This window comes from Endocarpon pusillum (assembly GCF_000464535.1).
Source record: "Endocarpon pusillum Z07020 unplaced genomic scaffold C732557, whole genome shotgun sequence".
NCBI lineage: Eukaryota > Fungi > Ascomycota > Eurotiomycetes > Verrucariales > Verrucariaceae > Endocarpon > Endocarpon pusillum.
In genome coordinates, this window is record NW_006913598.1 from 35878 (window position 1) to 62915 (window position 27038).

General features: G+C 43.1%; 7 protein-coding genes across 7 annotated transcripts; 5 read left to right on the forward strand and 2 right to left on the reverse strand.

Annotated features, from left to right (window-relative positions):
• Positions 1 to 57: 57 nt before the first annotated feature.
• EPUS_08317 (uncharacterized protein) lies at positions 58 to 1806 on the forward strand (the record flags this gene model as incomplete). Its single annotated transcript, XM_007788975.1, has 2 exons — positions 58 to 299; positions 345 to 1806. The coding sequence occupies 2 exons, from the start codon at positions 58 to 60 to the stop codon at positions 1804 to 1806; spliced, it is 1704 nt and encodes a 567-aa protein (XP_007787165.1).
• Positions 1807 to 2791: 985 nt separating this feature from the next.
• On the forward strand, positions 2792 to 7171 carry EPUS_08318 (uncharacterized protein; the record flags this gene model as incomplete). The annotated part of the gene is made up of 2 exons (XM_007788976.1): positions 2792 to 5611; positions 6713 to 7171. The coding sequence occupies 2 exons, from the start codon at positions 2792 to 2794 to the stop codon at positions 7169 to 7171; spliced, it is 3279 nt and encodes a 1092-aa protein (XP_007787166.1).
• A 1556-nt stretch (positions 7172 to 8727) lies between these two features.
• EPUS_08319 (uncharacterized protein) lies at positions 8728 to 9474 on the reverse strand (the record flags this gene model as incomplete). Its single annotated transcript, XM_007788977.1, has 1 exon — positions 8728 to 9474. One exon carries the CDS (start codon positions 9472 to 9474, stop codon positions 8728 to 8730), a length of 747 nt encoding a protein of 248 aa, XP_007787167.1.
• Positions 9475 to 10497: 1023 nt separating this feature from the next.
• On the reverse strand, positions 10498 to 12093 carry EPUS_08320 (uncharacterized protein; the record flags this gene model as incomplete). Its single annotated transcript, XM_007788978.1, has 1 exon — positions 10498 to 12093. The coding sequence occupies one exon, from the start codon at positions 12091 to 12093 to the stop codon at positions 10498 to 10500; it is 1596 nt and encodes a 531-aa protein (XP_007787168.1).
• Positions 12094 to 19470: 7377 nt separating this feature from the next.
• On the forward strand, positions 19471 to 21126 carry EPUS_08321 (uncharacterized protein; the record flags this gene model as incomplete). Its single annotated transcript, XM_007788979.1, has 1 exon — positions 19471 to 21126. One exon carries the CDS (start codon positions 19471 to 19473, stop codon positions 21124 to 21126), a length of 1656 nt encoding a protein of 551 aa, XP_007787169.1.
• A 706-nt stretch (positions 21127 to 21832) lies between these two features.
• EPUS_08322 (uncharacterized protein) lies at positions 21833 to 23981 on the forward strand (the record flags this gene model as incomplete). The annotated part of the gene is made up of 4 exons (XM_007788980.1): positions 21833 to 22008; positions 22068 to 22268; positions 22316 to 23728; positions 23792 to 23981. The coding sequence occupies 4 exons, from the start codon at positions 21833 to 21835 to the stop codon at positions 23979 to 23981; spliced, it is 1980 nt and encodes a 659-aa protein (XP_007787170.1).
• A 666-nt stretch (positions 23982 to 24647) lies between these two features.
• Positions 24648 to 25892, forward strand: EPUS_08323 (uncharacterized protein; the record flags this gene model as incomplete). The annotated part of the gene is made up of 1 exon (XM_007788981.1): positions 24648 to 25892. One exon carries the CDS (start codon positions 24648 to 24650, stop codon positions 25890 to 25892), a length of 1245 nt encoding a protein of 414 aa, XP_007787171.1.
• Between the last annotated feature and the right edge of the window lie 1146 nt (positions 25893 to 27038).

Below are 27038 nucleotides of genomic sequence, written 5' to 3' on the forward strand. Positions count from 1 at the left end.
TATTACTTCCACTTTGATTGATGTGGGGGGAGAAATTGAGATTCACAACCCATAGCGATGCATCAGGGCGCAGCGGACGTATTTGCCAACCGGGATGAGCCAGTACCAGTCCTCACGGTGACAAACAGTGAAGATGCTTCCACGTCTGAGGCGGAAGGAGACGGGAAGAGGAAGAGACTGAAGGAAGCACTTTCAGTTTCGAAGATGAAGGAGAAGATGCAGGACATTAGCCAAGCGCAGGAAGATAAAGTTGATGGCAGTACATCCAGTCCATCATTGCACGAACGTCTCATTGCGAAGTAGGAGAGTCTCTGTACCTCTACATCAACCACTGACAAGAGCAGGGTTATACAGCAAGTGATCCCAATCGAAGACAGCGAAGATGGAGAGAACTCAGTTGACAAAAGGTCATCCAAATATGTCCGCCGGCCTGCTTTTAGCCTTCCACTCATGACGAACAATTTCCGCCGGTTCAATGCCAGAATTGGTATTGTCTTCGTGTTCCAGAACCAACTCATACACCTGTACAATTGGACTGTGCCAACGCATACACTATCACTCCTAGCTATCTACTGTTTTGTATGCCTGGATCCATATTTGCTTGTCGTTCTCCCCTTCGCTGTTGTGCTTCTGTGTATTATGGTTTCTGCTTTTCTGACACGACATCCACCACCTCCTCCATCGTCTTCTACTTCTTCCATCACGCCATACTATTCGATCAGTGGTCCTGCTTTAGCGCCTCCAAAGACTATCAAGCCGGCTTCTGAGACGTCCAAAGACTTTTTCCGAAACATGCGCGATCTTCAGAATAGCATGGCAGATTTTACAGTCCTCCACGATGCTTTGATTGCTGCCATCGCACCGCCAACCAATTTCAGCAATGAAGTGTTCTCGTCCGCGCTTTTCCTATATCTTTGTATAGTAACGGCGGTCTTGTTCATTGCAGCTCATCTTTTCCCCTGGCGTTTCATCTTACTCTTCGGAGGGATTGTTGCTATATGCTCAGGACATCCTGCGGCGCAAGCATGGCTGCAAGAAATGGAAGTAAAGGCCAGAGAAAAGGCAGAAGTACTGGATGCGGAAGCTCAAGAATCCTCGAGACTTTCGAAACATCCCAGGAAATTTTTGGGACTGTCTGTTCCCACCTCACCAGCGGCATTGAAGTCTGCATTGGCCGCGTTCTCTGCGATAACGCTTGACACGGCTCCACAAATCCGTGAAGTTGAAATCTTTGAACTCCAACATCGATCCTCGCCCTTCAATTCGGTAGAACAATGGGAACCCCATCTTTTTACACCTACACCATACGATCCACTGTCCCCGATTCGGATATCGGGTGACAGACCAAGGGGTACCCGCTTCTTTGAAGACGTCCAACCTCCACGTGGATGGGTTTGGGAAGGAAAGAAATGGGAACTCGATCTTGAGGCTCGAGAATGGGTCTCGGAACGATTGATTACTGGCGTGGAATTTGATGTCGCCTTAGATGGGGGGCCTGTAAGTACGGGCTTTGGGGGATGGGTATCCGACTTGGCAACACCCAATAGTCTAGTAAATGTGGAGGAGAAATGGGTGGTCTACGATGACGATGATGGGGGATCTACAAAGAACAACGGGAAGAAAGACAAAATGAAGAAGGTCATTTATAGCACAGGCAAGGACTGGGAGGAAAGTACAACGTGGGGAGGCCGGACAGGCGAATGGCGAAGGCGGAGGTGGGCGAGGACGGTGAGGAGGGTTGGGGTGGACGGAGATAACCATGACAGGAAGCAAGAACCAAAGACACCAACAAGGAAGTCGAGATAGCTCAATGGCAGGCATCATGACCAGCAGAGGCACTTTTTCATGCAAGTTCCCTTGGAATGCCGTGGCTTGAGTCAAATCTTAATTCCGTCCAGACTTATTTCCGCTGGTTGACTACTGCCAGTGGTAGTGAATCGAGCTGATTCACAGCGCAAAAAAAGTGGGAATTTCAGATGTCTTCCTAGCTAATGCACCACGGATGCTACTAAGATCACTCTGACATCTTTGCACCAGGCAAGCTAGGTCCATGCAACGTGCTACTCAAAGCAGCGTCTACTATACTACGGTATGCTATATGCTAGCTTTGGCAGTTTTCAGGCCACCTGCCGATTGCATTGGCATTCTTCCATACTACCTGAGCACCATTTTGGGCTAAAACATATTCGTTGCCAATGTTTTGAGGGTTTTTGACTACAATATCCTCCAGCTTCGGCTGATCTGACCATCTTCCGTTCCATTTGGCTTGAATAGTGCTTAGAGTTACCTGCGACTTTATGTTAAGGCCCCCTGGAGATAGCACCTATCCATTTCGAATCTATCAACGATGACCCTAGCATAGGTTAATCAGAATGTCTCTGGAAGGACTCAGAGGAACTCTGGCGGATGTCTAGGCTTGCTCTTGCATGGTTGTCACTGCTACATTATGAGTCACCAACTTCTTCCTTGACCTCACTGGTGTTCTCTGCTCGCTGGTGGCCTGAAAACACTAAGCTAGTAAACAAAGGGGTTTCTCAGCTTCGGCACTTTTCCTCACTATATTAATGCTACTCCGTTCGTTTTCAATCCTGCTTCCCCTCAGTGTTCAACCTGTCTTTGCACAAGCTCGAAAGTCAGACAATAGGCAGCGTCAATTTACTTCACCCTACCTTCGTACGTTCTTCAAGTTGTCCGTCTGAACCTCCACCTTCTTTCTACCTACTCTCCCTCATCATCCAACCTGGCCCACTCGAACGCTTAGTTCTCTTGTCAACTCGTACAAGAAATAAAGATGCCTGTGTCCGCAGCACTTCCCGCTACCTTGAAGGGCATCACAGCAACCAAGATTGCGGAGGTCGCGAAACAACGTAGCGATTACGAGACCTCGAAGAGACACACTATCGAGACTGCTGATCATCAAACCGATCTACTTTCCAAGGTCAAAGCTCTTTTTGATGGTACTTGCCGCATCGAAGGCTGCCCCGTTTCCACGGATGACCCTTCTGGACTCGAAGACTACCCCGATTCCACGGATGACCCTTCTGAACTCGTAGACCGGCAGCTGTCGGAAAGTTTGCGGAACAAAAGACGCTTCCTTCGTCAGGCACAAGCTGATCCTTCGTTCTCTCCGGCAATACTTCGACAATTTGGCGATGAGCTCTTGAGGGACCTCGAACTAAAGAGCCAAGGTCACATTCATGCGGAATTCTTCTCGAAACTGGTCACAGAATGGCTATCAGACTCTGATGAGGCGGATTTGGGAATTACTGAAAACTCTGATGAACTTGCCAGTAGCACATCTTCTTTCGAGAATATTGGCCGGAAGGAGATGTACGAGCAACGCGCACAGTGGGAGTCTCTTGTCTTCACCAGAAGCGACATCGATCCGGACGTTATCAACGACTACCTTACCAAGCTTTTTACTTCTACCAAGACTAAAGCTAAAGCTCTTAAGGACATACGTACCCAGGTTCGAGCTTTTAGCGCCGGCTTTGAGACACGCTCTGGTCGGTTTGATCCTGATTATCTGAAGGTAACTATCAAAGGTCTGGTCTTGACCGACTTGCTGTCCGAGGAAAAGAACGCCATTCTTAAAACATTCATGAGCAACAAAGAGGTTCTCCCCGAGATCTGCGATGTATTAAACATGAGGTTGATGTCACTATCTACATGGTCATGGTCCACTGGTGAGGGAGATGCGATTCCACTGGAGATGCGTAAGCAGCTCAACGGCAAATACAGGGTTTTCATGGACGAAGACGTGCTTGACGCTCTCTTGTTGCATGGGATCGCTCTTCGTTGGGCGGTTGAGTTCAAGAACGTCTTCACCAAATTCTTTCGATCACGAGCATGGCGTAGAGGTGACCGCACCATTCCGAAGCTTGACAAAGAGCGACGTGAGTACTTCTTGGGCGAGGAGACACAAGGATCTAGTGTTTCTAACGTACACGAGAAGCGTCGCGATCAGTACTATGAGGATTATTTTATGACGCAACTCCCAGAGGATATCTCGGAAGGAGGTCGAACCTACGAAGGCGATTCGGATGATGAGGCCGATAGAACACGCAAAGGTCCCCTCGAGATCAAACATAGTCTGCTTCATCTTCTCATCACCGAGTCTCAATTGGCTACCCGACTATGTGGCGATATTACTGTCGTCCGCTCGGACTTCAAATGGTTTGGCCCTTCCTTACCGCATAGTACTATCTTTGCCGTCCTTCGATTCTTTGGCATGGGCGGGACATGGATTGACTTTTTCACCCGTTTCCTTGAAGCGCCTCTTCGATTTACGCAAGATGGTCCCCAAGGTACTGTCAGGACACGAGTCAGAGGTGTACCAATGTCTCATGCGTTGAGTGATTTGCTTGGCGAAGTCGTGTTGTTCTGTATGGACTACGCCGTCAACCAAATGACTCATGGATCAATTCTGTACCGTCTTCATGACGATTTTTGGTTTTGGGGTCAAGAGGATGATTGTCGGAAGGCGTGGAGAGCCATGACACAGTTTGCCAGCATTATGGGTATTCAGTTCAACGAGGAGAAGACAGGCACCGTGCGACTAGGCTCTAGAGCTAACCAGGCAGCCGCTTCCGCCGAAGCTGTGGTAAAAGGCGAATCAGAAGGCAACCTAGAGAGCGGTTCAGAAGATGATTCGAGAAGCAGAAGGACCGGGAAGGGCGCTGTACTTACCACCGATAATCTGCCAAAGGGCGAAGTTCGCTGGGGATTCCTGCGCCTCGACTCGCAAACAGGACGGTTTTTAATCGACCAGAGCCAAGTGGATGATCATATCAAAGAGTTGAAACTCCAACTTTCCCATTGCAACAGTATCTTCTCCTGGATTCAAGCCTATAATGCCTACCTAGGACGCTTCTTCAGCAACAACTTCGGCAAACCATCTTTCGCGTTCGGGCACGCACATATCGATATGATGATCGAAACATTCGGCCGTATCCAACGAGCGCTCTTCCCCAACGGCTCCGTTACCGACCACCTCCGGCAAATCATCGAAGAACGATTCAGAGTCAAAGATCTTCCAGATGGCTTCTTCTACTTCCCTATCCGCATGGGTGGGCTTGAGCTTAGAAACCCACTTATTCCTCTCTTCTCTATGCGTGATTATATCCGCAGATCTCCGGAAAAGATGCTGGAACGAGCACTAGATAAGGACGAAGAGGAGTACCATGTTGCCAAAGAGCGGTTCGTGAAGAATGATGCAGGTGCTGGATTGGGGCGGCACAGTAACCTCGAGCTACAGAGCAAGATCAGGGCACAGCAGGGTGATAATGACAACTTTATGCCCATGGAAGAGTTTCTCCGCTACCGTGAAGAGAAGAGCGGAAATCTGGCGGCTGTGTATGCGGAGCTGCTGGCAATACCTCAGGAAAAGGAAGTTGACATGACGCCACAAATTGCGAGTTGGTTGGAAGCTTTGCCAGCGGAAACGATGGCCGACAGGAGCAATGGCGGAGGTCTTGGGTCGGGAGTTTACCGAAATTGGTCCTCTATGGAGCCGTATTGGAAATGGGTTCTGGCTGTTCATGGGGCGGAGGTGGTGCAGAAGTACGGCAGTGTAAGACTCGTGGATGAGGCGAGGGTGCCAGTGGGCGTGGTAAGCGTGATGAAGCAGGGAAGGGTTCAATGGAGGGGCTGAAGGTTTAGTCCTTACGACAATCGATGCAATACTCCATGACGAAAACAGAACGCCTTGTGCTAGCTTGAAGGATTACTTACCATGAGAAGGGCTAGCTAAAGATATGAGTTACGTAGTAAGTGCTGTTAGTGGAAATGACAGCTATTCCGTCAAATGACCACCATACTAATATGATAAGAGTGTTAGAGGATGGTAGCAAACAGCGGACGGCGGTGCCAATTCACTTGATTGAGTTACTCCTATCAAGAGGAGCATTTGCTCATACTAATAGCTATAGAAGCGCATTACTGTAACAGCTCAGAAACAGCATTTGGCGTTCAATTCGTATAGCAATGCTCACTGCCATAAATAACAGGGCGTAACAGTTACAAGAGCGTTTCGTGCGTTTTGCATGCGGGGACCCTTGTACCATCATGCTAATACGTAACAGATACGTATCATGTACGCAAGGATTCTGACAAAGAGAAGCATAATTTGACCATACTATGATCATATTTTCAACAAAATACATTCTAGATAATAAGATTTGCTTAGACTATAAAGGATTAAGCTGTGTATCCTTGTATTCTCTAAGCAATCTTACAGTTAGGTTTAGTCTAAGCGCACTTTAATGGCTCCCCTAGCATTATTTTAAGAGGGCCTCTTCCTGCCCGTGCTAAGTGGGCTTCTTGATGATGAGAGATAAGGCGCTATGTTGATCAATTATGTCGACAGTACATCTGTCAAACGAACTACGCGCCTGATCCGCCGGCCGTACGAGAGATTGCTGTTGTTGGTCCGCGCGCTCACAGCGCCTTTACTTAGTACAGTATTATGCGTTCCAAAAGTGTTGCGAATCCTTGGCGCAACCCAAAAATTGCTGTGCTGGCGGAGCAGATTATGATGAGGGTAGAGAAAGGCCATTTACTACCTAATTATCATAGTAGAATGCCCAAAATTGCCCGGATAGTAAATTAGACTCTCGTGACCTTGCTGCCGAAATTTTAAAATAGAATTTATGGTGTTGAATTGTAAGAAACATTTGAATGTAGAGTGCGCTTTAAAGAGGATCTTAAAAAGAAGGAGGATCTTAAGAAGGAGGATCTTGAGGAGGAGGATCTTGAAGAGAAGGATCTTGAGGAGGAGAATAGCAAGAAGGAGGATAGCAAGGAGGAGGATAGCAAAGAGGAGGATCTTAAGGAGGATCTTAAGGAGGAGGATAGAAAGGAGGAGGATAGAAAGGAGGAGGATAGCAAGGAGGAGGATAGCAAGAAGAAGGATAAGGAAGAGGATAAAAAAAATAATAAGGAGAAGGATATTAATAAGGAGGAGAATATTTATATAAAAAGAGATATTTATAAGGAAGAAGATATCATAAAGAGAGGGATGCTTAAGATCCTTCTCCTCAAGATCCTTTTTCTTGCTATCCTCATCCTTACTATTCTTCTCCTTGTTATCCTCTTCTTTGAGATCCTCCTCTTTGAGATCCTCCTTTTTGAGATCCTCCTTTTTGAGATCCTCTTCCTTACTTCTCCTTAAGATCCTTCTCCTTAATCTCAAGATCCTCCTTTTCCTTTAATATTATACAGACTTATTAAGGCGCTAAGGGGCTTTGCCTGCATTTGAACGCTTACTACAGCTTAACACTATAGTTTTCTATACTGAAACTTGATAAGGAGATAAAGAGCATACAGCTATTGCTTACTTAAGCATTTATAAGCAAAATCTACGCCTATTTACTACATAATTAGCGATTCCTTCTTTCTGACCGCTTTTTTGCCCTGCCAGCACAGCAATTTTTGGGTCGCGCCAAGGATTCGCAACACTTATAGAACGCACAATAGTTAAATATCCTTGATTTCTGCGCCAATTTGAGGGAGAGAACAGAGCATTTCTTCTACCTGCTTGACAACATCGTATATGACGAGGCTCAGTTCCTTCGCTTCAAGTCACTCCATATCGACAGGCAAATACGCCGTCCATAACTAAAACAGTCTTGGGAAGTCAGCCTCTTTCTTTCCATCTACGGCTCTCGTCTTAATTCTCTCTGCTCTGCTTTCAAATGGGAAACTTCTCAATATCTGGATCCGCTTGTAGGATTCTTTCCGGCGATACCCTCAAAGAACCTCCCCTTTCCCCCTTCTCCCTTCCCCCTTGGGGGTTCTCTGCATCCAACACTCAATGCTTCTCAAGGATGCATGAATGGAGTTTGTTGTAAGCCTATTCATTCGCTGGGCCGAGTCTCTACATCCATCTCCTCTTGATGCAGAAAAATGATGGTTCAACCATTCCGCCAGAAGAACAGCGCTAATGGTTTCCAACCACCCTTGATTGATAGATCCCCTGAAACCTGCTGCCACGTGTCCTCTTAACTTCCTGATCTGCTTCTAATTATCACGTACGCATGTGGAAGTCCTCTGTGTGCGGGCAATGTCCTACCAGATGCCTATGCGGCTTTCGCAGATTCGTGACAAGTCTACGTTGCGGCCCAACTCTTCCAAGCCTCTGCCATTGGAACCATGGCTGTTTTCTCGTAACACATTGCAACTGGCCTCTCTCGATGGACAGAGCATCATCTGCCTTCTTTTTGAGAGAGGACTGTGACAGTGGTAAATTATGGAAAAGGCTTCACGAGGGTCCAGTATCGAGGTTCCAGCGAAATCAGTTATGCCTGCTAGCAACGCGGAGAGAATGAGTCCAAGTCAGACTTGCCCAAAGACCTTGTGGGAGTGGTGGAATGTCAGTTGACCTTTGAAACAAGTGATCATTGGGGAATGATGTAGAGCGCAAAATGATGTCAGATGTTCGTGACAAGGGGAGGGTATAATGGCCAACGTCCTTGACAACTATACTTAATGGAAATTGGGTCCTTATTGTTGAAAGATCTTCGATTTCAAATATGCTGTTAAATCGGCACCATGCAGAAGAACAAGGTGAAACTGTGATCAGGTATGTAAGGGATGTGCCCCTCCTTCAGCCCGTTGAAAACACAATGTGCACTTCACCAGTAGCAAAGGCTGGGTATCGTCGCGGATCAAGGCCCCAACCGGAGCAGATGTGAACGCTCAACTCTCTACGCCAGCGCCATGTTTGCTTTACTCCACATCAATCCTCTCCAGAATCTTTCGAACCCCTTCTCCTTGTGCACCAACCATCGCGTCCAGTTGCTCGATCAATCCGTAAGCCTTTGCCTTCAAGTCCCGAATAGCTCTCCGTGTGTACTCGAAGCTGCCAGTGCCTTCCATGTATTTGACGGCGTATCTCTTGACCTCTTCATCTGTGGTCTTCTGCTTGAGGATGTTGATGAGCTGCAGGTTTGAGGGATTTGTTCGTATTGAGTGGATCACAGGGAACGAGAATTTGCCTTCGGTCAGATCTTCGCATAGTCCTTTGTTTTTGGTGTAGGTGGTGCTGGACAGGTTGAGGTAGTCGTCACAGATTTGAAAGATGAGGCCCATCAGATTCACCAAAGGAACACAGTCTAGCCGCCCTCTTTCGGGCGATTCAGCTTGCATCAGCTTGACAGCTAGCCGAAATAGCCCGCCCGTCTTGTTCTGAACCATCTCAAGATAGTCGTCCTCTGTTGGACAGCTCAGTGTATCGCGCCAGTACAGATCCATGCCCTGCCCTCGGTGAAGATTCAGAAGTTCCGTCGAGAAGATCTCAACTGCGTCCTTCCAGTTTGTGAGCTTCTGCAGTTCTTCCAGCGCAAGAAAATACACGTAGTTTGCGGAGTTGATGGTTTGTGCGGTTCCAAATATGCTGTGTGCTACCGGTATGCCGCGTCGAAGAGTGGAGTTGTCTTCAACATCATCGATAAGGAGGGAGGAGGTATGAAGCATGGCGACTACTTTCGTTATGGAATCAAGAGACGATTGAGGTACATGTAAGAAGGCATTGAAGGCGGCGATGAGAGCAGAGCGAATATCTTTGCCCGGATTGGAATCCATGTAGTCGTATGGACCTAGTATGATCTTTTCTTTCTCTGCTGTCCACTGCGAAATGTCTTCAGGACGGAGGGGGTTTGACAAGGATTTGAGTCGCTAGAGCGTGGAATTGCCGGACACTTTTTTCGAGTGTCTTCTAGAAAGGACACCATTCTTAACATGGGTCGTGTCACTGAGTGGGGTGGAAGTGAATGTGAGGGGAGCTGACGAAGCCATTGTTTTGTGTTTGTTCGCAGGGGAGATCCAGCTGTCTTCAGGGAGAGGTTTTAGTACGGGTTTAGAGGGTTGACCGGCGATCCCACTGATGACACCTGTTGAGCTGGATCGTCTAGGAATGGCGTTAGGTGAAGTAGGATTTTCGCTCATCATTTGGGCCGTAGAAAAGTGAAGTCGAAATTTCAGTCACGGTTCCGGGTAGTTGCGATGGGCAGAAGTCAGTGATGTCAGCACGGACATGTGAAAATGGGGTGAAGTAGGGTCTTTCAAGTATCAAGCTTAATGCAGAACAATATCACGTCGTGAGGATGGAAATAAGCGAGTTCGTCCTGAGTACTGATCTGGGGAAAGAACCTTTACGAGTATTGGAAACCATTACCGAGAAACTGGGGTAAACTGGGGTGTTGTTTATAATGGATGCGTTGTCGCATAATGATGATGATTCCTCCGTCCCGTACAGCCGGCTACAGCCGGCTACAGTGGTACAAGAAATCTGGTGGAATCCTTGGCAACTCGGAAAGCTCATTTACTAACTACTAGTTAGTTAGTAGTAATTCCACACTCTCTGCTCCGCATACAAAGAAAACCATCCTCCTACTCGCCTTACGAATGGAGTGTGTTGACAAGAAAACGAGTATCATTTGATTAGTCAGTTGCTTGAAGAGTACAACTCAGTGTCAAAGAACTGTTCCTCTCCCAAATTCATTCCACCGGCGCCAGTCCCGCCTTTGCAGGTCCCATCACGCAGACGCCATTGTTCCCTCCAAATCGACTTCCATGCACCGGACAATCCCAGGTCTTCTCCGATTGGTTCCAAGCAACAACGCCGTGCAGATGAGGACACATTGCCGAAAATTTGTGCGGCTTACCATTCTCGTCACGGTAGACGGCAATTGGTTTTGAGGCTGTGGGATTTAGCACGCCGCCGCTGCAGGGTTTGATGTCCTCGATGTCCTTGACATCGCTCTGTAAGAAGCGTTTGTACTGAGCATTTATCTGAAGATCGTGGCCGATCATGTCAGGAAGCGTGGAAAGTGGTGGAAGCCGCTTTGGATTGTAAAGTCCACTCCACGGATTCTGCACACCCTGGATTTCGTCCGCGATGAGTTTGCCGGCTAGAACACCATGTGTAAGGCCGTTGCCTGAATCGCCAGTCACGACATAAATGTGCTTCTTGCCTTGATTTAGACCGATAAATGCTACGTGATCGACAGGTTCGAAGATTTGGCCGCTCCACTTGTAGTCTGTTGGTCCAAGCTGGGTGAAGCGCTCACGGACCCAGTCTTCGAGCTCCTTATACTTGGCTTCTTCATTTCCCTCTTGACCGACTTTGTGGTCTGCGCCACCTAGGACAAGGTAGTCGTCTTTCTCATCACATTCAGTGAATCGGATGTAGTGGTATGGGTCAGCGAGATCATAGATGAGACAGTCTTCGTAGCTCCCCTTTGGAATACGTGAGGCAATGCAATACGTACGATAATACTCCATTTCCGCCACGATGCTCAACTTCTGCAAGGGAACGCAGGTAGCTTCCACTGCATCCTTACAGGTGATTGTCTTCCCATCGAGCGTGCCTACTTTGACCTCCTTGTTTAGCAAGCCTTTCTCTTCGCAGGACATCATCCGAGTGTGAGTGTAGCAGGTAAAGTTGGGCTGCTTCGCAAGCCATTTGATGACTCCAAGTAGATACTTCGTGGGATGGAAGGTAGCTTGTTGAAAGAAGATTGCTCCACCACGCTGGTCCACCTTCCCTTCCCATCCCTTGATCGCAAATGTCTCTTGAAATTCCGTAGACAACCCCAGGGACTTTGCCTTGTCAGCTTCGCTTTTGAGCTCTTTCATTTCTTCCGCATGGTGTGGATCACTACGAGGATATTGAGATATCTCATAGCCGGGAAGATGGCGATATTCGCATTCAATACTCAGCTGCTTAGATATCTCTCCGACTCTGTCAAGAGCCCATGAATGACTTTCTGCAGCAAGCTTCGCCTTCTTGTCGCCGTGTGTCTTGGCTATTTCAGTGTAGTGATCATCAAGAGCACTGGCAAGATGACCACTGGTCCTTCCAGACTCGCCAGAGAGGATGTCTCTTGCTTCGATCATGACAACGTTGACGCCACGGGTGACAAGCTCGTATGCGGTGGAGATTCCAGAGATGCCTGATCCGATGATGCAGACATCGGTCTCAATGTCCTTGTCGAGCTTCTCGAATTGAGGACGCTTGCTGTAGGGCTCAGTGTGGACCCATACTGGATCTGCCTTTCCAGAGGTTCGGATGAATTGGTTGGGATCAAGCATCGTAGAATACCTGTGACGTTGAAAGCTCGTTTTGGAAAGATGATTGATTGAAGATGAAAGGGTGGTAACTGGTGGGACAAGATGAAATGAAGGGCGCGAACAGGGTCGAACAAGGTAGCCAAATACTGTGCGCTTCAACATTTCGCAAACATGGCATGTGTGAATCTCACGAAGTGAATACAGCATAAAGACATGAGAACGGAAAAATGTTCCGATACATCGTACATCATCATGATGCCATTATTTACCTCCCTCCACCAGGGGGTGCAGGAATTCATTTTACCACAATTTGCGCCGACATTTAGCCGAATTGTGTCAACACATCAAGTACCTATTTCCTACACAAGTTTACTCGATCAATTCAGCAACATGAGTCCTCCTGTTAATTCTGAATAAGACTCTACGGTACAGAAAACCTATAAGGATAAGAATACTTAATTTTATTTAGTAACTTTGTACATAAGGTGTATGACCTATTTCGGCTAAATGTCGGCGCAAATAGTGGTAAAATGAATTCCTGCACCCCCTGGTGCCTCGTATCACATTATTTCTGCAGGATACCACATTACGAGAAAAAAGTGCAGATGATGTTACCATTGTAGTACGGGGCATAGTAGATCCACCAAGACCCGCCATGAAGCTCAATACTGGTCAGATGTGCAAGGTTTGGAGCATCACTTCATGTCCCTGCATATTCATCCTCTTAGATGATCTTTTGGTGATGTCACGATCTTATGCCATATCCCTTGTGACCCCGAATAACCCCTGTCGTGGTCCTCCTGCCGTTGGGGGTTTAGCGTTAAGAGGTACCCGTGTTTAGCGATGAGGTTATTTCTGCAACCTTGGCATTAGGAACATCAAAATTATGGGAGTATGCTGCAGCCTTGGCGTTAAGAACATCAAAATTCGTTGAGACCTGGCTGCAGCCTTGGCGTTAAGAACATCAAAAGTGAATTATAAGAGTAAAACTTTAATTAGCTGTATCAGGCTAACTAAGAGAGTTATCCCTTGTGAGTCCGATTAAATCCCTGTCGTGGGTATCCTTTCTTGTAGAGTTTAGCGTTAAGAATACCCGTGTTTAGCGGTAAGGTTATTTCTGCAGCCTTGGTATTAGGAACGTCAAAATTATGGAAGAGTGCTGCAGCCTTGGCGTTAAGAACATCAAAATTTGTAAAGACCTGGCTGTAGCCTTAGCGTTAAGAACATCAAAAGTGAATTATAAGAGTACAACTTAAATTAGCTGCATTAGGCTAATTATTAGGGCTATAAATCTAATAATAGTATCATTCGATAGCTCTTAAAAAGATCTATCTAAATATATAGCTTTTAAATAAATAGGGCTCTTATCAATAGAGTATTTTAAGAAAAGATAAAAAGGTAATAGTTTTAAAAAATAACTTTAGAACTAACTTTATTATTATAAAAGATATAACTTTATAAATAATATGTTATATTAATCTATTTATAGTCTTTTAGGAAAAGTTTTTGTAGAGGTTATAACTAAAGTAGTTAGTAAGTTATTCAAGATTCAAGAGTTTAGAGCTTTTCTATTTTTTGTTTCTATCAAAACTTGGCATCCCACACTAATTAATTCTACTACTTTATATCACCTTTACTCTTTTATTCCTCTACCAAATGAACTCGAAATTAGTTCAAATTGATACTAGCCCTTAGCCCTATCTATTCAATTAACTCTATTACCTTAAATTAGCTTTTTCTGCTTAGAAATCTTTAAAAACCATCAAAAACCCTTTAAAACCACTTAAAATGTTGGTTTCTCCACGAATTTCAGCTCAATCTGCATCAAATGCGGATACTAACGCCTTAATTGCCTTGTATAAACGCACTATTAATAAGCTATCTGTTGAAAACGCCAAAAATAAGCCGATTTCTGTTAAAAATCCCTTAAATTCACGCATTTTACAGTCAAAGCGTGTACGAAAAGCCTCTTAAGACGCCTAATTCTTAACGGATCAAGACGAAATTTCTTCCCTAGATAGCTATAGCTCTGATAGCTATAAAGGATCCTCTCCGATTGACTCCGCCGTTTAAACAGGGCCTATTCAGGCTCATATTACTGTTCAGATCCTGTTTTAGTCTGAAATTCATCAAAAGCGTGGCCCCCTCTATCTTTCAGAGTCTTTACATCTAACTCCTACAAATAAAGGGCCAAAAGCAAAGCCTATTCCAAAGAAATAAGCAAAAAAACAGCTAAATAATTATATAAGTAAGTAAAAATAGCTCTTTTTACTTATTTTTAGCTATTTTTAGCTGTTTTTATTACTTTTTTTATTATTTATACTAATTTCTATTAGCTCTATCTATCCCTGATGACTCCACCATTAATAATCAGCTTAATAAGCTTCTAATACCCCTAGAGGAAGCTGAAGAACATTTCAAAGGCCGCCTAATTAGCGAAATTCTTTGACTATTACCTGATTTTCAATCAATTCTGATCGTTAAATATCTTTCTAAGCCTCAGAATCTTCCTAACAATTAACATTAGTACCCTCTAGCCTTATTTCAGCTATTCTTTAGCTGGGAAGCTATGTCTCTTATTATTAAAGAGGCGGTCGCCGTTATATTACATTGGAATTCTGCACAAAATACGGAGAAATCTCTCTCTATTATTAAATTATATTACTTTTTTGGCTATTTATTATTTCTAGCACTTTATAAGCACCCTATTCATTATTATTTATAGAGAAATTCAAATGAAATTCTTTGAAATTCTCTTATTTCTAAAGATTATTTTAAACAAATTATATTATTTTTGTATTTTAAAGATAAAGGAGAAAATCCCTTTTCTATAAAGGCTAATTAGTGGGATAAATTAGACCCTATTATGTCTATTCTTTGTCAAAAATCTGCTTTTTATTAGCTTCTAAGTATAAATATCATTATTAATAAAGTTATAATCAAGTTTGAAGATCGAACTTTACAAAAAGTTACTATTCCTGGCAAGCCTATATCTACAGGGTTCAAAATCTTTGCTTTAGCTGATTCCGGTTATATTTTTAACTAGGAATGTACAAAGCCAGGGTTAAATAAAAGGTTTTTAGTAGCTAAAAAATATATTTCTGTTTCTATTCCAAATTCTATAAAAACCACTCTTTTAAATCCTACGTAATTAGTTGTTATTTGTTTAGTTTCATGTTTAGCTTTATTTATTAAGCAAAAAAAGCTGAATTTTCCTTTATTTTTAGATAATTTATTTACTTTATAGAAATCTATTTAAGCACTAAAAAAGCGTGGAATTACTATTATTAGAATTGTTCGAAAATCAACTGCTGGCTATCCCTCTTGTTTTTTAATGCTCAAAATTATTAATAAAGCATTAGAATAGGGCTATTTAGAAGCTACTATTATTTATAAGATAGATTATTAGTTATAGCAGGATTTAAATGCAGTTATAAGTAAGTTTTGATTTTTTTATTTCTTCTTTATTTAATATCTCGCCTTATTTTTAAGCTATTAAATTAATTTTTGAATAGGAATAACCACCGAACTTTTATTACCTGAATTAGTTAAACGCGAGTGAAAAAGGCGTTGAAAATTAGCGTCAAATTCAACAATTACTTGAAAACCTTTTAGGGACTAATCGACTAAAATTCCTCCTATCCCTCTATATATTAATTATTATAATCATTATATAGGGGAGATAGATCAAGCAAATTAGCTCCGAGCCACCTTTACCACTTATTTTTGTCGAAATCTTAATCAAGTTTGAAGGTTAAACTTCACAAAAAGTTATTATTCCTGGCAAGCCTATATCTACAGGGTTCAAAATCTTTGCTTTAGCTGATTCCGGTTATATTTTTAACTAGGAATACACAAAGCTAGGATTAAATAAGGGGTTTTTAGCTGCTAAAAAATGTGTTTCTGTTTCTATTCTAAATTTTACAAAAACCACTCTTTTGAATCTTACATAGTCAGTTATTATTTGTTTGGTTTCGTGTTTAGCTTTATTTATTAAGCAAAAAAAGCTAAATTTTCATCTATTCTTAAATAATTTATTTACTTTATAAAAATCTGTTTAAGCACTAAAAAAGCATGAAATTACTATTACTAGAACTGTTCGAAAATTAGCTGCTAGCTATCCCCTTTACTTTTTAATGCTTAAAATGGTAAATAGAGCATTAGAATAGGGACATCTAGAAGCTACTATTATTTATAGGATAGCTTGTTAGTTGTAGTAGGATTCAAATACAGTTATAAGTAAGTTTTCTTTTTTTAACTCTTTTTTATCTAATATCTCGCCCAGTTTTTAAGCTATTAAATTAATTTTTGAATAGGAATAACTTAATTAATCGCGAGCGAAAAAGACTCTGAAAATTAGCGTTAAATTCAATAATTACTTGAAAACTCTTTAGAGATTAATTAACCAAAATTCTTCCTATCCCCTTATTTATTAATTATTATAATTATCATATAGGGGGAATAGATTAAGCAAATCAGCTTTAAGCCGCCTTTACTACTTATTTTCGTTGAAATCTTAAGGAATTCTTTTTAAGAGTTTTTTGGTATCTTAATTTAGCTGTTACAAATAGCTATAAGCTTTATTTAGTTATCTATGGCTCTAAAACAACTCAAAACGGTAATCAAGACACAAATCAGCATCGAAACTATATAGAAGATCTTATTAATCTTCTATTTTGTATAAATTCAGAGGATTTCGCTCAGAAAATCACTAGAAAACCCTATCTAAAATATTAATCTTAGCCTTATCAAGCTAGACGAAAACTTGGTTTAAAAACAGATAATAGAGTTCGAAACTTTATTAATTAGTTAACCCCTTCCCTAGAAGCACTAGAGCCTTTATATAAGCATTATACTTATTCTAAGATATCAAAAAAAGGCTTCTGTAGGTTTTATACACCAAAATTAACAAAATTATCAAATAGGCAGGATTTAAGAGAAGAAGACCTCTCTATTTCTGTATTTCGATTTGATTTAAATCAGAATATTAATATAGAGAGGCCAAAGAAGTTAAGAAGGGATCAAAAAAGAGGAAAACAGACCTTTTAGTACTGTAAGGAATGCGAAAAACACGTTTGTAAAGAGGGAAACTACTAGAATCAGGCATATAAATAGGATTCTAGAAGAGAAAATTAAGAAATATTCTTTAAAACTATTTTTAGAATTAAAAATGCAATATAGAATTAATACTAAAATAAAGAATTATTAAATACTAATTTTATTTAATTATTTAAATTTTCTTAAACTAAATATTAATATTATAAATTTAAATATTATTTATTCTTATAAAAAAATTTAAGAGGTATTAAATAATATTACTCTTAGCTTTATAACATTATTAATTAGCTTATTATAATAGATATAAATAAAAAATAAAAAATAAATAAAAGATATTTTCTTTTATAACTTATTAAATAGTTTAGCTATTAATCTTAAAAAAACTTCTTCTAAAAGCATATATTTTATACAATATAAATTTTTGCTTATAAACTTTTATTTATAATAATAGTCTAGTTATATATACAATTATTTTTTTAAATTTAATATCTTTTTACTATTCTTTTTGCTTTAAGCTAAATATTAGTCTTATAAAAATATAAATAAGATATTTTGATAGGAAATTCTAAGGGCTATTTATTATTTATAGGTCTCTAGCCCTAATAATAAGTCTAATGCAGCTAATTTAAATTTTACTCTTATAATTTACTTTTGGTGTTCTTAACGCTAAGGCTACAGCTAGATCTTGACGAATTTTGATGTTCTTAACGCTAAGGCTGCAGCACTCTTCCATAATTTTGACGTTCCTAATGCCAAGGCTGCAGAAATAACCTCACCGCTAAACACGGGTATTCTTAACGCTAAACTCTACAAGGAAGGATACCCACAACAGGGATTTAATCGGATTCACAAGGGATAGTCTATTAGCCTAGATTCTTTCTTTAGAATAACAAAATATATATATTATTAATATTTATAACACTATCTTTATATATAAGCTTTAGCTATTATATTATTAGTAAAGTATATACTAAATCCTTTAATATTTATAAAGTATACTTTTTTTTATATCTTATATTAGTCTAATATTTATTTCTAGAATATTATAATATTCTCTTTAGAGTAATGCTAAAGAAAGGCTAAAAGATCTTTATTTATTAACTTATAAAACTTAGAACTAATTAGCTTACTAATAAAGATAATATTATTAATTAAAAGAAACTTACTTTTTTTACTATTTTTTTATCTCTTTAATATTGTTCTTAGTAGAAATAATATAATGCTTTTTAATAGTTTCTTTCTTAGTTAACTACTATTAATATTAATAATAGTACTTAGCTATTAGTAAATAAGAATCTTGATCTTTCTATATATCTATTCTGTAGTCTTATTAGTCTATATAGCATCTTAGAGATTAAAGAGGGCAAGAACAGAGTAAAGGTATAATAAAGAGGTAAATAGATTAGATAGAAAGCTATATATAAAGCTATATAAAGCGGCTCTAAGTAATAGTCATTACGGGAACCTGTAGTAAAGAGTAAATATAATAAGTAAAGGCTATTACATCTTTATAGTTAAGAGGAACTCTATAACTACTAGTGACGCCGCTAATAAGGTGCGAGCATAGCGTATTAAAGAGAATAGTTTCTAGGGGTCAGAAAACCTAAGAGCCCAGAAAAGGGAAAGATGAGGAAAGAAGGGTGTTTTTCAAGGTGCGATGTTGGTAAATTTAGACTAGGTGACAAAAAATGTGGTAGTACGTCATATGACCCGCGGTGTAATAGACGCCGAAAGTAGCGTCAAAGACTGCCTAAAACAGCGCCCTATGTCCCGGAATCTTGAGTTGTGAGGTAGTACAGTCACCTGCATGACCTGCCATAGTACTCCGTACTGCCCGATACTTTATTAGTCTAGGCGTCCATGAGCTTGGTGGTGATCCAATTCAGGCTCACGTGCTCACAATTAGGGACTGTGGACAGCGAAGTCTGGAAATGTTATCAGGTTTACTGTAACTTATCTGGAGCCAAACTAGGTCCCGCTCCTTTCACTGCGTGATCCCTGCAAGCAAGTCCAGATCCATGACCCTGTCATCACCACTCCACAGAATCCCCAACACGTCCCTACACTCGACGTGGCTTTCTTTCATCCTATATAAAGCTGATATCGTTATCGCACAAACATTCAATAAGTTCTTACGATGGCTCCTTTATGCATACTCTCTTGAGGACCCTCAATGGAACTTCCTACTTCCTCGTTCCATATTGAAAACAAGCCCCTTTCCCTGTCAGCCTTGTGAAAGCCAATTTGCACATCAAGGCCGACTGTTCTCATAGATTACCCCATTCTCTATACTAATCGACTGCAAATCAGCAAGCGGGGCCTTGCCCCTTCGTCTGCGACATGGCCTTCCGCCAACCTGTTCCAGCGCCGCGACAGGTACTACTTCCTCAACCCAGTCAGGAAGAATCGAACTCGACATCCTTGCTCCACATACACGATCGAGTCGAACAATCACAAGAATGGGTTCTCTTTTCTCCGTCGCAAGCTGCTTCGACTACGACAGGAACACAAACCGAGCGCACTCCCCACACTGCCGGTCTATCGCGTCTGAGTGATTTTGGTTCCCTCGCGACAAGACCAGATCAAGCCACGCAAAGCAATGTCGACGATGCATTCACCGAAGACGGTGAGCTAGACACTCTCGACGATGGACTTCAGGCCTTTGGAGAACCCTCCTTGTATCGATCGTCCTCAAATCAAGGCAATGCAGCCGTACTACCGACTCATGATGGGCTGGGGACTTTCCCAGCTTCCAGCGCGGCGGTTCAAGATCAGCTTTGGCAGCACGAACAATACAATCCAAAGCGTAAGCATGAAGGAAATCATGACCAAAGGCCAAGCGTGCTGCGACGACTTGATACAATTGAAGAACTTGACCTGCAGATAACCGAAGAAAAGCGAATGAGGATCGAGCAATGGCGCATGGAACAAAGCCAGGCCCTTCTGAAGGAGATCGAGAAGGAGACTAGAAGAAGAAGAAGCAACAGTGCTGACACCAGAGACCCCTTAAGTAACACCAAAATGGGGATAGGAGATGACCCGATCGGCAAAGGGCCAAAACAGGATGGTTTGGTTACCCCGTCAATAGAGAAGACCGAGGAAGTGGAGCCATTTTGGAAAAAGGTGACTCGGAAATTCATCCGGGATGTTATCGGCATTGATGAGCCTCTCCTTTCTGTCATTGTGGGTGAAACGCTTCCGCAAGACATGTATGCAATGACGGATGTGGTCAACAGTCCAGAGGGGGATTGGTCAGTGGATCAGCTGTCTCTGATCCAGGAGACGTGGCCAGATCGCTTGCTCCATCGCATTGCTCGTGAGCTGGGTCTTCTTGTCAACAAGTTATCTCCTCACCCTGGTGCTTTTTCTGCTGATTCATCTTCTATGCCACCTGACTATGCCGGGATACCGATTTCTGAGCGGTCGTCTGGAAAACTGGGCTCTCCGCAAAGACCTTACAATGATCCTAATTCCCAAATCACACCATTGTTTTCGCCCACGGTCCCAGATCGCGCCCATGATGCTTCCTGGGGCCTCGAAGATGAGACGGCTTGCGACCCAAACGGTCCGAACATAGACGTGGATGATGCCGAAAGGCTCCGAAGAGAAAGAGAATATTGGGAGCGCGAGCTCGATATTAAGATGGTCTTCCGCTTTTTGAAGAGCCGATTTACTTCACACACTAACAATGGACCAAAGAGCACTCCACCACAGCCAGCGCTAACCACAGAAGATCCTGTCAGACGTGCGGATGCCATTCGACGGCACCATCCTCTTGTTGCAAGAGCGCATCAGCCAACCATTGCGAGGCTTCGGCGAGATCCTTCTTTACGAACTCTGAGGCGTTCAGCTAGTAGCTGTGCAAGTGAAAGCGTCAGAAGTGGTCGCAGGCCTTCTCTTGTCAGAAGTAATGGTAGCAGCCGGAATTATTGGGATATAGGAGGCAGCATGGGGAGCGGCAGCGCAATTGCTAGCGCTGGTATGATGGGCGCATAGTGTGAGGTTTGACATGCATTGAGGCTGATCGAGCTGCACGACGACAACGACATCTCATGAAAGCGTTGACGAAGCATTAAGACCATGGTGGCTTATGGTGTGTGGGTCAGGCGCCTGCGTGTATCATTATAGCTGGCGTTGCTTCATCCTATTCCCTGGTTTTGGCGGCATAAGGCACGCTTCAGCTTAGCGTAGATAATCGCAATATATCCAAAAATAAGTAACTTATCAGATCTTTTCCGGTGTAGAGTTCCCTTTTCTAAAGCTTCAGACAGGCATACGTACCGCTTTAGTACTTGCGTGGAGAAGGGTATTGAAAATGACAAAGGTATTGGTCCTTAGATGACTGTCATAGTCATGATTTTAGAAAAAAGGACACCCAAAATAATACAATTCCATTGGATATTAGATGTTTGGCTGCGTAGGGAGTACTTTTACGCAAATTACTAGTAGATCATATCACAGTTAGGCCTAAACTATTAAGTACACATTGATGGTAATTTAGGCATAACCTTCATAGGGCCGCTTCCTGCTAAGTACTCCGTACGAGGTCCACCCTTCAAGTCACGTCGTTCTTGGTGCATGCCAAGACAAACCCTGGTCAATCTTTTCAAAGCTCTAATTAGGCAAGTTAGACCCACGTAGTAAGCTTTAGCTGTTATATGAACGCCTTTTACTCGTCAAGGAAAAGCTTTCACTTGGTGCAATGGATCAAGCAAGTGCAAGTCAGACGTCTGAGTCGAGGGATTCTTTACCAGGAGGTGCTGGCGCAGGAACAGAGCAATTTCATTCGAAATCTGTTTCCGACAGAAGCAAAGTTCGAGGTCGAGGTCGAGGAGGTCCGCCGAATAAGAAACGAGATATGGGCAGGTCAGAATGGAGGTATGAACAATTTTATTTTATTTAAGCACTCATCACTATTTCAGACTGACCGCTAAAAGCAAAACGAAACCAGACAAGCGAAGACGGAACGACGACCAGCAAGCAGCAAAACGACAGCGGATTGATCGAGGAGACGCTCCATTACCAGCCTACGCTACTCAATTCTCGAAGGATGATATCGCTGCCGAGGAAAGAAGGCCAAAGAAAAAGGTCGCTGTTCTTATAGGATATTCTGGTACTGGATACCGTGGCATGCAATTGTGAGCAGACTTCTTTCTTAAGACCGTTCATCCGCTGATAGTACCAGCGCGCATGACCAGAAGACCGTAGAGGGCGACCTCTTCAAGGCCTTTGTTGCTGCAGGCGCAATTTCAAAAGCCAATGCCGACGACCCAAAGAAATCCTCGTTTGTCCGGTGTGCCAGGACGGATAAAGGTGTGCACGCTGCAGGGAATGTCATTTCACTGAAATTGATCGTTGAGGACGAAGATACCGTGCAGAAGATCAATGAGCATTTGAGCCCTCAGATCAGAGTCTGGGGCTACGAGAGAACAATCAACAGCTTCAGCGCATATCAATTGGTCGATTCGAGAATTTACGAATACCTCATCCCTACACATTCATTCCTCCCTCCTCACCCAAGCAGCTACCTTGGTCAAAAGATTGCAGAGTCAGCCAGGGAGAACGATGATGAAGAGCGCTGGAGAAGCAGACAGGATGAGGTTGAAGGCTTTTGGGAGAAGGTTGATGAGGAGCACATTACACAGATTCTTGAAGGGTATGATGCTGATTCCCGGAACGTACTCGAAAGAGCGCTGTATCCTAAAGAGGGCAATGCAGCTGCCCCAGCTCCTTCACAAAATAAAGAGAGTAACCGCATTGGCGAGGAACTAGGGTCGATACGAAGCCATGAAGCAACAGAGGCATTTCTCAATAGTGGGGTAAATGAGAACAATCGGAGGGAAATCGAAGAATTTTTGGACAAAATCGATAAAGAGAATGCAAGCGAAACCCAAGTCAAGCTAATGCTCGAAGACTACGATAATGACACAAGAGTCTTGCTAGAGACAGCGCTCCTTCTTCGAGAACAAGAGCCTTCAAGATCTGCAGCCTCTCTAGCATGCGAAGCTCAGAGCTCGTTGACGACTAAGGATAAGAACTTACCCACAATCGCTGAAGGCATTAAGAAGTTACGTGCTGCCTACATTGCTGCCAAACGTTCCTATCGTATCTCGCCAGCTCGCCTTGAGCGCGTTCGAAGCTGTCTAGCAATGTACGAAGGCACAAGAAACTTTCACAATTTCACCGTCGAAAAGAAATTCAGGGATCCATCCGCCAAGCGCGTAATCAAATCTTTCATTGTCAACCCGAAGCCTATTCTCATTAATGGGACCGAATGGCTGAGTCTCAAAGTCCATGGCCAGAGTTTCATGATGCATCAAATCCGAAAAATGGTCGGAATGGTTGCGCTGGTCATTCGATGTGGTTGTGATCCAAAACGGATTGCTGAGGCCTATGGGGAAGGGTCCATTTCAATACCGAAAGCACCGAGCCTCGGTCTGCTCCTTGAGCGCCCAGTCTTTGACTCTTATAACAAGCGCGCAAAAAGCGAGCATGGTAAAGAAGCGATAGATTTTAGCAAGTATGAGAGCGAGATGGAGGAGTTCAAGCAAAGAGAGATTTACGAAAGGATCTATCGAGATGAGGAAAAGAACAACGTGTTCGTTCCCCTTTTTGACTTGTATGCCTGCACGATGGCGAATTGAGACTGACACTTGAGCAGCTTTGGCAATTTCTTCAACCATGTCGACAACTTCGCCAGCGAAGCATTTCTCTTCGTGACATCTGGGGGCATTACGGCGACCAAAGCTGCTGGTAGAAACAGCGGAGATAAGGATGTTTCCATTGATCCAGCACTCGAGAGCGAGCCAGAGAATGAGACAGTGCGTAACGGAGAGGGTGAAGAAGGATGAAGGATTATGCCAACTGGACACACTTGATCATGATGAGACTGACAAGATCGAGATCTGATTATCACGGTACAGCGACTCACCACAGTAGCGATTAAGAACCACCCGAACAAGCTTGAAGCTGCCATACAATTACCAACCCTCGTATGGAGTAGACCGTGCGGCCAACATGCACAGGAAATTAGAGGCAAAGTCTGGTACCATCCATACTTCAGCAAGAAGGAGCTAAAAGTCAATCTTATCTTGACGTGCAGGCGAGGCTCGCTTATGTCAACTAATGCGCAAATTCCCAACCACTGCGGCGGAAGAATTCAAGGTGATTCGGCAGTGAATGTCCCGAAACGCCACTTCGAACCCCACAGTCTGCACTAACGCGTGTACCTGTCTTGAACAGTTCTGTCAAGGCTCTTCTTTTCTAAGGCACTCTACGAAGTATGCCGTCTTAAGACATCCGATCTGCAGGGCAATCTCTAATCTAAGACATGCGACAGCCACGCACCGGATTCTGCCCTGGCGATCTATTGATTTCCCAATGGGAATAAGACAAGGTTTGATCTATCAAGTCCCTCACCCTTGCAAATATACTTGATTACTTCCCACCTCGAACTGGGACCGCAGGCCTGAACCTTTGAGGCTGGCGTTGCTTTGGGTTGTAGTAGTCTGAACACCATGCGCTCTCAATTCCTAACTGTGGCCAGCATATCTGGTTTCGTCGCTCTTTCTTTCACCCAAAGTTCTACTCCCTCTCTAGAAGATGTTCTTGCTGATACTGAAAACCTGAGTTCGTTCAATGAGCTTTTGACAACCGAATTCTCTAGCTTGATCGCCAATATCAGCAATCAGCAGCAGTCTCAGCAATATGTCACCCTTCTTGCGCCCTCAGACAGCGCCTTCGATCGGCTGGGAAGTTCGAGCATCTTTGCAGACAATAGTACGGAAGCGATTGAGGCATTTCTGAACTACCATATCATACCAGGAGACCACCAGTCTTCGACCGTCAATCAATCTTTCGGATTTTTCCCAACAAGGCTAGATGATACGACCTATACAAACGTCAGCAGTGGACAGCGAATCGGATTTGTGAAGCAAGGGGACGGTGAGCTCATTATTGTATCTGGCGGCGGGACTCGTTCGAGTGCAGAGAGGACAGATATTTACTTTAGTGGAGGGGTTATGCATGTAATTGATTCACCAGTGCTCCCACCTCAACCATTTATACAGGCAGCCATACCGTTCAACCTGACGGGTTTTCTCGGTGCTGGCTACCAGAACCAATCCTTGGCCGAATTCATCACCCAAGCTCGCGATGTCACTCTTTTCGTCCCGAACAACATTGCATTCGAAAAGGTTGGATCAACCGTAACATCGATTGACGAACAAAGCTTGTCCAGCCTCGTCAACTATCACATCATAGTCGGTCAAGGCGGGCCCTTCTATACATCTTCCTTGATTAATGGCACTGTATTCACATCGGTGCAAGGTCAAAATATCACGGTCCGCCAAGCTAGTAATTCGAACTTTGTGAATAGTGCTCGGGTCTTGCAAACAGATCTCCTGATTGCAAATGGTGTCATGCACGTCATTGACAATGTTCTCAATCCGAATGGTACAGGAGCAGTACCTGATCCCGCTGTGGGGTCTCAAGCACCCGCCATGACCGGGACAAGCCTGGCCGACACACCTTTCACGGACATCATCCCTAGCCTGACTTCCACCCTTTCAATCGCATCCACTACCTCCAGTACCGGTACGGGCGTCACCGGGACGGGCGTCACCGGGACTAGCAGCACGAGGAGGGCTTCATCAACACGGAGCTCGAGTACTGGTCAGAGCACACAAACTGGGACTGCACCAAGGACAGCTAGGGATGGCGCAATAATGGGTGGGGTCATTGCTGTCTGGATGTTCCTGTAGAAGTCGTTGGTAGGCAGCCTCCGGGTGACTTTTTAAAGCAAGCTACCCAGAGGTTGCGAGCTTTAGTGGGAGTTACAGGTCCTGGCCCAAAGCGGTCCCTCTTATGATGATGTCTAGAATAATGCTGACCATTGAAATAAACTGACATGTGCCTGGGCTGGCTGCGTTTTCTACGGCTGGGTCGGATCTTCCGTTCTTCCCACTGTGCCCAGTGGGCCCGAATCTTTTAAGTGGAATTGCCTGAATTGGCAAAAGCACGTTTAGGCTGTCGGCGGGGTCCCTTATTCTTACTCACGCCAATTGTTAAATTTACTCATGAGTACGATTAGTTCGAAAATTATTCTTACTCATTCCAAATCGGGTATCAGGACTACCATATTTGGTATTAGGGCTTTCCAATTTGGTTAGTGGCTGTAAACCTTATTTTTCGCCTGCGCCCTCACTGGAACGCTGTCCCAAACACTGCATTAGCTTTCTGTACGTCTAAGGATGGATTCGCAGGCGCCGCCACGTCTATCCCAAATCCGATCAACTGAGTTCATTTCTGCTAAGGATTTCTTAGTAAATGTGTATTAGCTTGTTTATAGGCCGGTATTCAAATTAAAAGTTGACAGGATTTATAAGAAATAGTATAGTTAAATTAGAATAGGACCTAAAGCACCTAATGTATAATTAATCTTATTTGATCCTTTTGAATTTGATATTAATTCCTTTGTTACTAAATTTAATTATATTGTTATTAATCCTGAGCTTAATAGTACTAATAAGGTCAAATCTTTGAGCAAGGCTTTATTATACTTTATTTCTTACTCTAATTTAAATTAATTTCAGCTAAAAATAAGTCTAGAAATTAAGTATTAGAATTAGCTAATAAAAGACATTATTAAACCTGAATACTAGAATACAGAGGATAAATAAGAAGGATTTAAAGATCTTACTTTTATACTATCTGCCTTTAGGATTCTGCCTCCTCTAGTTTAGTCTTTTAAAAGATGTAATTTAGCTCTTAAATACACTCAAAACTAGGCAAAAGATCATGGTTATACCTTATAAATTCAGGACTTTAGAAAACGCTAAAAAGGGGATATAAGTCTATAAAGAGTCGTTCTAGAATGTGACTACAGAGGTAAGCACAAGCCTGTAGTT